Here is a 12,500-nt window from a genome sequence, read left to right on the forward strand (position 1 = left end):
ATATATATATATATATATATATATATACGTGTGTGTGTGTACGTATATATGTTTGCATACACATATGCATACATACGTATATACATACATAAATGCACACACACATCCAGATTCAACATGCACGAATACTAACGCGCGCGTACACACACACACACACACACACACACACACACACATACACACAATCACGCACATACATATTTTTGATAATAGGGGATCCATAGAGGATTGAGGCTTATCGAAGTGAGGCTCACCACGTTACTGGCTTAACAGAATAGCCTAAAACAGTTACGTAATGCATTATCACAACACGGAATGTATTAGTGAAAGAATGTGTTCCCTTGTTAAGTAATCCATAGATCCAATAACATGACATAGTATCCAACAATGATTGAATTCTTAAGTATAATAAAAACGGACGAATGGATTATCTGGTATTGCGACAATTGTTTTCATAAGAATCTTTATTTTGATGTGAGATATACAGTATGAATATCATCCATAAGATTACAGAATGTGTTGTGTATGTGCGTGCTACATACTTGATTGTACAATCTTCACGTCATATTAAAGACTCTGTCGCCATGGGCGCTGTTTGGTTGTTGCGCCGTGGTTGAATTGGTGAATGAAAATATGTTATTTGGCGGTGTGAAAGCAATAACTTAAACACTACCTACGAACGGTTAACTGGAGATTGTATTGCCACCCATGAAGACAATCTGCGTTGGCCATTTACAGTTAACAACAGCAATAGGAAGGGAGATTGGGAGAGAAATTCTACACTGATATTACAAAAAGCTATCTGTACGGCACCATGTGGTCGGCCCAACATTGCTAAAACTAACTTCACTGTCTTCGTAGCGACAGAGGTCCTTCGGCATCTGTCCTAGGTCGTCTGTTTTAGCCGTCTACTTTATATATGGAATCATCAGAGTGAGAACAAAGGAAGCACATATCACTGAACTGCTTTCAATATTCTGCCTGGCAAGAGGTGAGACGTGTGAATAAGTCTCAAGGCTCTGCAAGGAGATTGCGTGTCAAAACGCCCTTTTTTATATGGTTCAAGAACATTCTAGAAAACGAAATGCCGCCGCGGCTCCACGTTGATTGGCTGCTTAATAAACCGTGAAACTACTTTGGTTCGCTCATGGTGTATGGCCAGTTACCTAGCGACTCAGTTTCGAATCACCGTGGCGACTTTGAACGTAATAATTGGTGCTGTACCAGATAACCATTCGTCTTCGTCTTTATATGTGTGTGTTGTGTGTGTGTGGTATAATCATGTGTGTGTATGAGCGTGTGTACTCAAATATATGTTTAGTCACTGGGTCATTCGTTTTTCTTTAACGTTGAAATGTGTTTTGTCTTTTCCAGATATTGAAAAACCCATTGAGAAAAAAACCGACAAGACGCAAGACTGAATTATAAATGTATTTTCACATATCTACATTAAGGATATAAATATATGAATAATTCCTTGGCATAATTTTAAAACAATGGCCGCCTCGATTTTATTTGGAAATGCTGAGAAATGTTTCGAACATCTCGGACGCGAAGCTTTCGGTAAAGGAGACGGTAAGTCGACGTCAAATATAATTCAATGAAATTTCTTAACGTGCGTCTTATCTACGTAGATGTGACATGGATGTTCTGGCGGTCTGGTGTGATGTTGTCTTTATCTGCATTAATTTTTGAATATAGAATTGTATTAATTAATGCTGGGCATACTTATTGATACAAACATGTACGTGTAACTATTAGTATACTGGAGTTAATACTGCATGAAGAAAGTTACGAAACGGATGTAACCGTATGGATGTCAAATGGAAAATTAAATGCTTTCACATTCTCACACCTCTTGACTTTATGCTTTATTTACTTCTCACAGAAAAATTTGTCGCTCAGCTTTTCTGAGTCTTCAATCACATGGACATATTACATAACACTGTATTGTCAGTGATTACTCCGTAGGCCGATATATATATATATATATGTGTGTCTGTGTAAGTGTGTGTACGTGTGTGCATATGGTTGCTTATGTGTGGTTGCTTTATATTACATATAGTATTTGTGTATATATATATATATATATTATATTTATAATGTATTTTTATAGAGATGCCAATGACTACATTACATATATAGTATATATGTGGATGAGGTGGTGAGCTGGCAGAAACGTTAGCACGCCGGCTGAAAAGCTTAGCGGTATTTTGTCTGTCTTTACGTTCTGAGTTCAAATTCCGCCGAAGTCGATTTTGCCTTTCATGCTTTCGGGGTTGATAAATTAAGTACCAGTTGCGTACTGGGGTCGATCTAATCGACTGGCCCCTCCGCCAAAATTTCGGGCTTTGTGCTTAGAGTAGAAAAGAATATATATATATATATATATATATATATATATATATATATAGATGTAATATATACCAGTGTGTGTATGTTTGTGAATATGTGTGTCTACGTGAACGGTATATTTCTAGATACTGTATTTGTCTCAGTAGGAAAGTTTCGTGGCATTTACTTCGTCACTCTGAGATCTGTGATGAAGGCCTTGTATTCACCTTTGCCATTCGTCGCTTTGGTGTCTATAAATATATTTCCGAAATGGCGTCCATATTAACCTTCCTCGATCTTTTTTTTCTTTTTTATTTCTTCTCTGAAGTATATTGTTTTACCCAAAGTTGGCAGATTGGGATTTGCCAGGCTTCAATGCCAAAGGCGCGCTTATATGTGATACTCTACCATTCCGCCAGGAGTTGGTTATTCAAAGAAGACTGCCATATTACGTTAAGAATTCAGACTACTGAAACTGTAATGTCATTTTGCTGTCTTGATTAGCACTGCTTTACTGACACAAGTTTCCATAATAAAAACAGAACTGACAGCAGCCATAGAATGACTAAGTGCGCAAAAACCGAATGAAATATTTCTTGATATTTGCGACTCAATTGGTTTCTCTCTCTCTTTCTCTTTCTCCCTCTCTCCCTTTCTCTCTCTCTCTTTATCTTTCTCTTTCTACTTCTCTCCCTTTCTCTATCTCTCTTTCTCTTTCTCCCTCTCTCCCTCTCTCCCCCTCACTCCCCCTCTCTCTCTCGCTCGCTCTGTCTCACACACACACACACACACACACACACACACACACACACACACACACACACACACACACACACACACACACACACACACACACACACACATATATATTCATTTATTCTTTTACTTGCCGAAACACCCTTTTGAAGGGCTTTAGTCGATCAAATCGACACCAGGACATATTCTTTTGTAAGCCTAGTACTTAATTCATCACTCTGTTTTGCGGAACCGCTAGGTTATGGGGGCGTAAACACACCAACGCCGGTTATCAAGCAGTGAATGGGGATAACACAGACACATATATTTATTATTTATCATATATATATGTAATATATAATATAATTTTATTTATCATTTAGTATTTATTACATATATAGATACACACACACACACACACACACACACACATATATATATGTACATACATACATACATACATACATATATATATATATGTATATATATATATATATATATATATATATATATATATATATATATAAGGTGCCACACAGTAGGACGAAGCCCGGAACCATGTGGTTGAGAAGCAGACTTCCTACCACACAGCCACGTTTGCGCCTGCGTCTATAGCTTCTTACACATATATCTATACACGTACACAAATATATACATACACACATATATCTATACACACACAAATATATACATATATCTATACACCCACAAATACACACACACACACACACACACACACACACACACACACACACATATATATATATATATATACTAGCAGAAATACCCGTCGTTGCCCGGGTTAAAGAGACTAATGAAATCTAAAAACGCCGTCTAGACTACGCATCATCTTTATATATAGAGATGTATATACACACACGCACCCAAACACACGTATATATATGTATATCAATATAAATATATGAAAGTCAATGAAGTTTCGTAAAAGAAGGTGATCATGTACATACTTTCTTGCTGTTGTGATTATAACACCTCATTGTAAACTATGTTCCTTGTTTTCCCTTGTGGAGCATATACAAATAGGTTCTTTGTTGCTGCCCACTCTTGGGCAGCCAACATACAGTTGTCCATGTGAGAAGCAGGGCTCTTCCAAGAGAAGACCAGCTACAGACAGTGTTTGACCCTGATATTTGTTTATGGACATGGCAAAAGTCACACGAAGGGGGAATTGTAGTCTTCTGAATGTAAAAGGAATGTCTGCTCCTGATGGAGTAAGAGGAATTCTTGGAATAAAGACGTCATCCCCTTTTGCACATCCAGAAAGAATGGTAGCCTCGATAACGTGTGACATCATTTTCTAAATAATGCTCATCTGTTATGTTCGGGTTAAAATTTCATCAACATCAAAAATATATGAATTTTCATGGGAGTTATGGCCGTTATGCAAAGAATATAATTTCCAAATTTCATAAAGATCCATTCAGTACTTTTGACGTAGTTTTGGATAAGAAAACAAATGACTAATGTGTGTGTTTGTGTGCATGTGTATGTGTGTGTGATGGGTGTATATATGTATAGATATCTGTATGCATGTATATATATGTATATATGTGTACATGTACATCTTTATATATATATACATCTACACATATGTATACATATACATGTATGTATAGATCTATATATATATATACATATACGTGTACATCTATATGTATACATATACATCTCTCTCTCTCTTTCTCTCTCTCTCTCTCTGAAAGTATCTGTCATTACAGTATCGAAATGGTGTACATATACATGTATATGTATACATATACATCTCTCTCTCTCTCTCTCTTTCTGTCTCTCTCTTTCTCTCTCTTTCTCTCTCTTTCTCTCTTTCTCTCTCTGTGAAAGTATCTGTCACTACAGTATCGAAATGTGATTGTTTCAGTTAGTGGAATAGTTTCATTTTTAAAGTGAAAGTATTTGACATGAGTGTTTTTGTTTCACTTTTGACACGTAATACTTAAATAGTGGAGGAGATATTATGTTGCCGTGTGCTCGAACTCTGCAAGAAGTTAATAATTATTTTTGACTAAAACACAACTGGAACCCTAAGTAAGGCATGTGTAAAATTTGAATGAAATTGGTTGCGTAGTTCTCGAGTTTTAGGGATTCACACAGACAGACAGACAGACAGACAGACACACATTCTCATTTTTATATATATAGATATATATATATATATATATGTATGTATTTGCATATGTGTACGTATGCATATATATGAGATCGTATGTCAGAACAGGTTACGCAACGAATATCTTCAAAGACAGTTATATTCATTTTCGTTTTCTTTGTTAATAATTGTTAATTATAATTTGTGCTATAAGCAAAGAGATTCGACGCACTTCTGCGCCTCAGTCACTGTCTCAATAATGATGAAATTAATGACGTGCTAGCGACCAAATCATGGAAGAGCGTCGACACTCTTCGCTGTTCATTGTTTAAAATACAGTTTAGAAATAAAATGCTACGAATCCATCTTTCCTCGTATTCTTAAGTTGTAGCTGTATTTCTTACACAATGTAGATATCTGTTTACGTACTTGCATACATATATACAAACAAACATACATACACACACATGTATGAAAGTATGTAAACAGATGATTACATTGTGTAAGAAATAAAGATGCAACTTAAGAATATATATATTTACATATATGTGTGTGTATACGTATATATATATATATATATATATATATATATATATATATATATATATATATATATACATATATGTATATATGTGTGTATATGTGTAAATTATTTAGTGTATTTATACAGAGCGTTCGAGGACAAGTCGTTAAATGACTATAAATCACTGTATTATATTACATTTCATATTCAAAATTTAATATAATCAAGAGACAAAATCTAGTATATTTTACGAACGTCTGCTTTCATACTGATGATTATCCTGGTCTTGGGACTGCTGATAATACGAAGCAATATAACAGGAAAACACCAAGAAATATTTCATTCGGTGTTTGCACACTTAATCATGGCTGCCCTCAATTCGTTGACTTTTTTCTGGTTTGGGGCTGTACACCCTATCTTTTAAGTAACTTCATAAAACAGCTAGTGGTGTCCACTGAATGTGGAAGGTGTAGTACTGCACCTTTTCCTTGTCTCCAACAGCTTTGCAAGATTTCATTAAATGTGGCTGGCTTCCCATCGTTTTGAAATTATGACTCTACATCTTCAAAGTCCTCTTCAATGCTTCCCATAACATTGTCGCAGCAACTTCGATTATATGGAACTAGTAACAGTTGTAAAGAAAAGAATGGTCCAATTTATCAATATCATGCTAAACTGCACCATATTCTACATCTAATAAATTAACTTGATGTTCCTCCTACATAATATGCGAACTGTTAGGGTCCCAGTACATGCAGCTGTGGGGTGAATCAAACTATTTAATTTAAATGCCGCCCCAACATTCCAAACAATCTTTGTTGGAAGCTATGCATCCTTTAGTATCTTGCCAAGTATCACTCGTAAAACACTACGCTTCGGTCCAAAGGAATTTTATTGAGATAATGGACTATTCTTGGAATGGTACTTATTCCAAAACAACGCTTGAAAATTGGATGTTTGGATGTTGATGGATGTTTGGTTTTGAAATACCTCTCACAACTCGCTCACCGCACAGTTTTTCTTTAACTCAGGCAATGGGTTTCTAGTGTCTTGCTTTGTGGGGCAAATATTAATATTCGCATTATTCTGGAACATTTCTTGTAGACATTCTGAACTGTGCGATCTGCTTTCAACTTCTCTCTAATTCAGAGCTTTGACATATTGCGTTTGGAACCTCCTCGTAAATTGCTATTGCCAAATCAATTATAATTTTACATAAAATTCGAATTATGCAATAGAAGCAGCTCTCTAGTATAAGCATTATGAATGCCACATACTTATTGTTTGCTTAATCTTTGAAATTGAAATACGTATCCGGTGGAATACATATTTCTCTTTCCTGCAGTCACTTCCGAGCGAAATCTTTTCACCTAATTCTAATGTAGTTTGTGTTTTTTAACACGTTACATTTTTTTAAAGAATTTTTCCCGGACGAAAAGATTCGCCTACTTGTTCAATTACATAAATATGTATGTTTTGCAGATAAAATAATTTTACAATACATATTTAAAAATCACTAAGCGAGCATTCCACCGCCAGGAGCATAATTTTAGTTATATATTTTGCATTTTCCCAATGATTTTAAATTATTCATTTTCTACTCCGTTGTCAGGATTTAAAAGGATAATATAATCAGTTGAGTCTCTGGCGAGATTCGTCACGATTTTGGTTTAAGACGAATCACTCAGATTTTCCATTGTCAATCAACGCTTAATGGTTTCATAGTTGCACATGTATAAAAAGAGTTTTAAGATGACTCTAAACCGACCAAGATTTTCCACTGAACATTTCTTGAAATAATTTCAAAGATTTTCTTTTAATTCTGTTAATGCTATTAAATATTTGATGTCATTAAATTGAGTTTTAATTAGATCAATGGTGCTTTTTTTTTAATCACTGTTCTTCATCTCTTTTTTATTTTAACTAATTTCATTACACAGTCGATGCCTTAAGTGTCAAAGATTTCCTTTAATACAAAATAAACAAATGCAAAAACCACCTTCATGCACATTTATAGGAATCTTCTTCTTAAAGAGTTCAAACAAATGTGAAAAGGTCTTTAACACAATGGTTTACTCTTCTGTAATGGATACAATGATACTTTGAACTGTGCTACATCAAGAAAACACTTTCCCTAAGATGGATTGTTTTTATCCTGCATTTCCCCCTTGCTTGTTGCCGACCATCAGTATGGATTAAACTGATCTTTTGGTAGTATCTTCATGGTTCATCTAAAATGGCATTTATTGGGGGAAAATTGCTGTTCAGAAACAACGAAAAATTTTCTTTTGCGGTATTTAGTGATTGGATGATTACATTCTTTTTTTTTTTTTTTGCAATTGGAAACTGATTAACAAAAGCTTTTTAATTTAGCACTAGTGCATTGAGGGTCAGATATCTTCTTGACCACCACATATTATTAAGAGAACGAAACGATAAAGCTTTATATTCTACAATCCTGACTTTCTTTAAATTTATTTGTTTAAACTGGATCGATTTTAATGCCTATCTCACCAGTAATAACACAAAGAATATGATCGCGAATAAAGCAACCGAAATTGGGTTCCTTCAGAGGATTTCTGGTGTAAAGTTACTCGACAGGATGCGCACTCGAAGATCAAGGTGTCTCTCCCGGTCGCACCGCTGCTTTTCCGCATTAAGTGGTCACAGTTCCGATAACATGGTCATGCGATTTGAACGAGTGAGCAAAAATTCACAAGATAGAATCTTCACACCGAGTCAACGTGTCCTATTTTCTATCTCCACCAGACATTAGGACACGGCTCCATATGGCTCCATCAGAAATTTGGGCTCTAAAATACGTGTGTGATTCAACCTGTTCGAGCCTCTCACTGCCCAGTTTGGCGTTAATGTTCACTTTCTCTTTTCCTATTCTCAAGAGTTTTGTTTTCTTATGGTTGAAATAAAGACCATGCGTATTTGATACCTCATCGACTGTATCTAGGAGTGGCTGTATAAGAAAGTTTGATTTCTTTGAAATCGATTTTTTATCTGACGAATTTTTTTCTGTTTTCAAACTGCTGCTTTTTAGAACAAAAACATACAGGATAAGCATTTTACTAACAGAAATATATCAACTTCATCAACGATTAATGCGTGATATTTTAATGGTCGAATTGCTGATTTCCCTGAATGAATGACGCTTTTTATTTCTTCTAGCTACTCAAAGGCATAGTCTTGCGGCTACATATTTAACCATAGCCTCATACATTGTACAGAGTTCATTGAAGCGCTGATTTCTATTGCAAGTAATACAGTGTCTATGAAAATCTTTACTTTATTTACTTTGGGGGCTTTTTCTCCTTCCTATGCATCACCTTTGTATAAAATTCCATCGAAAACTTCTTTTAATGGTGGAATAATTCAGTTCACGCAAATTTTGGTTACAAAAATATGTCGATTATGGTTAATGCATATTAAAGTAATTTAATTTCTTTCCTTCAATGTTTCTTTCTTTTGTCTTTTTCTTGTCTTTTCTTTTTTTTGCTCGTAATTTATTCATTTATTGTTTCTCATCATATTTTACATATGAAACTTAAATTTCATAGTATTTGAAGATTTCTCTAACTTGAATTGCTGTAGAAATTGTTCGATTTTAGTGTTGCTGCTTCAAATTTTGTGTTACGCAAATCGTTTTAAATCAAAAACAGGAAATTTTTGTTACATTTTTTCTAACATTCACTCCATCATCTTTTTTAACATTTTCAAAATTGTAGCACCTTAAGTTTAGTAGTACATGAATTATTACTTTCTCTGTATTGGAAAGGAAAATACATTAAGTGATATGTATCATAAATATTAAAAATATTGTGTTTATTAACTATTTCAACATTTTATTCAAAATAGTAACACTAATAACGATTATTCTTCGAGGAAGATTTTATTAACCTTTGCCAATTACAAAGTCAGTAACGTCGATATAATTGCAAACAGTATGGCGGCGAACTGGTAGAATCGTTCGCACACGGAGCAAGACAGCTTTGTAAGATTTTATCAGTTTTTATCTTTTGAGTTTAATCTCTTCTCTACTCTAGGCACATGGCTCAAAATATTTGGGGAGAGGCTTTTAAGGGAGTGAAAATGTTCATAGTAATCGCGTAAGCGCGCATGTCCATACATACACAAGCGCGCCCGCACACCCACGTACATGCGACAAAAATCCAAAGAAGACTCCATTCGTGCTTTATAATATAAATCAATAATTTTTCCAGATTTCCAGGTTTATTGATCTAGCCTTTCCCTTGAGTCCACTAATACCGATGACTCGTCGGATACACAATATCAGGAAACCACACAAGCAGCACACAGAGTTATATATATATATATATATATATATATATATATATATATAGTTTTAGGGAAAATAACCAATTTTCAAGAACTCATCGATGAAAATCCACTATCACATATAGAAAAATTAATATTAAAAGCACAATAAATGAGTATAATTATATTATATTTATCTTATGATATTTACTTTACTTTATATTATACTCATTCATTGTGCTTTTAATATTAATTTTTCTATATGTGATAGTGGATTTTCATCGATGAGTTCTTGAAAATTGGTTATTTTCCCTAAAACTATATATATTTTATATATACTTTATCTATAAGGCTCAATTTAATTTTAATTTTTTATAAATTGATTTTAATTGAGTTCTTTACCTGTAATTTTGGATTTTGTCCCTAATAATATTATTATATATATATATATATATATATATATATATATATATATATATATATATACATACATATACACATATATTCACACATTCATAAATATCCATACAATTACAAAGATATACAGATACCTACGTGTACACACGCAAATACACGCGCACACACTCGCGCGCGCGCACACATATATAAGTACATTTATATAAATACATTTAGACACAAACTTATACATATAAAATTACACACACACACACAGACACACACACACACACACACACACACACACACACACACACACACACACACATATATATATATATATATATATATATATATATATGAAGTAATGATATATCTAGAAGAATGTATGAGCAGCGCAATGTTGATGTATAAATAAACACATCTGTATTAAAACCACTTAGTCTGTATGTGCATTAATATACAGAATTTTATATAATTTTTTTATAGCATTAACAGACAAATACAATTACTCTTAGATACCATCTACGCAATAGTTCATTCATAAAAATCAGGTAAAAATATATATAACTTGAGATTAATGTTAAAGACTTTCAGTTAGACAGTCATTGTAGAACTCAGCAAATATTAAAATTGTTTAATAATAATAATAATAATAATAATAATAATAATAATAATAATAATAATAATAATAACAATAACAATAATAATAATAATAATAATAATAATAATAATAATAATAATAATAATATTAGACCTTGCATTTTATAGGGAAAAGAAGCACTGCAGATTTTTTCTGCTGAGGATTCGATCTGGAATGGAAATTTTAAAACTCATTTCATCATAAAAACTGGTGTTACAGATGGTATCGACATTGAGAAGGTACCGACATTGCTACACCATAGTCCGAACCTGCCCTCAAACTGGAAAACTTTTTTCCGTTTCACTTGCCTACAGTTTGTATATCTTTTCAAAGTTCTAAATGATGGCTTTAATGAATGAAGCAATGAAATTACAATTTGACTACAACTAAACCCCTAATAAAATCATTTAGATTTTCACTAATTAATGAGTTTTGATTTTGCGTTATAGATTTTAACGGAGGTTATTGTGTGGTTACGTTTCAGGGAATTATATAACGTGTGTATATGTGTGCTGCGATTGAATTACTATTGCATGTTGCAGATGAACGAGACAGTAACGGTGGAGATGTAAGCACTAACGCAACGTTCGTTCCCGTAGCATGTTTGATATCTATCGGTGGGCGGATAAATGGTCCTTACTACTTCTGTTCTGATTTGTATTTACCGAAAACAAGGATAAAAGACAAAGTTGATCTCGGAAATTAAACTTCAGTTGCAAAAAGATGAATCAAATTTTGTTACAAATTCTGGTTGACACATCTGCGATTTTACAAAACAAATTCTCTATAAAACATTTTGTCTGCTCTCTGAATTTAAATGTCAAATGCTAACGGCTTCAATAATTAATAAATAAAAAGAAACAAAAAAATTTGTCTGAAGGAAAAAGATTTTGATGATTAATATATGTTTAGTGCATTAACATTTAGACGTTTCGCATTGAATAAAATTAAATATTTTTAGCCATCATGTTAATGTTTGTTTTTTTTTCAGATAATTTTAAATATTGACAATGTTTTCAGACAACTTTACTCAAATATTATGAATGCGAGTAAATTTTGTCAGTTTCATTTTTAATGTTCAGAGTTATTTATGGTGAACCTACAATGTAATATATATATATATATATATGCTTGTTTCAGTCATTCGACGGTGGCCATGCGCATAAATTCAACCCAATATATTCATTATTACTTTATTTACTTCGAATTCAACCGTTAAAAAGGAACCATTTCACGTCTCCCCAACTTCCTAACTTGTAATGACATCAAATTATTCATTTATTCAACTCATAACAAGCATTTTATGTAGGATTTTCTAGAGTGAGATTTCCCAAGACAGTCTCACGGATGTTCCAGCAGCAAACTACCATTTCTGTGTATTCCACCTTCTTTGGTACCACATATCCATTATTTTTAAATCCTTCTTTCCTTTCGGTTTCACCACCAAGGGTGTAATT

At 33.4% G+C, this 12,500-nt stretch overlaps 1 protein-coding gene across 3 annotated transcripts in view; it reads left to right on the forward strand.

The window, feature by feature from the left end:
- LOC106878352 (PDF receptor) overlaps positions 1 to 12,500 on the forward strand; it is a 320,701-nt gene that overhangs the window by 144,998 nt on the left and 163,203 nt on the right. For all 3 annotated transcript variants that reach the window (XM_089356954.1, XM_089356953.1, XM_089356955.1), the window contains exon 3: positions 1,375 to 1,575. In XM_089356954.1, the coding sequence (XP_089213080.1) occupies positions 1,497 to 1,575 (79 nt within the window). In that variant the 5' untranslated portion in view covers positions 1,375 to 1,496. The remainder of the gene's footprint in view (positions 1 to 1,374; positions 1,576 to 12,500) is intronic.

This window comes from Octopus bimaculoides, chromosome 9 (genome assembly GCF_046866305.1).
Source record: "Octopus bimaculoides isolate indiv1 chromosome 9, ASM4686630v1, whole genome shotgun sequence".
NCBI classification, from domain to species: domain Eukaryota; kingdom Metazoa; phylum Mollusca; class Cephalopoda; order Octopoda; family Octopodidae; genus Octopus; species Octopus bimaculoides.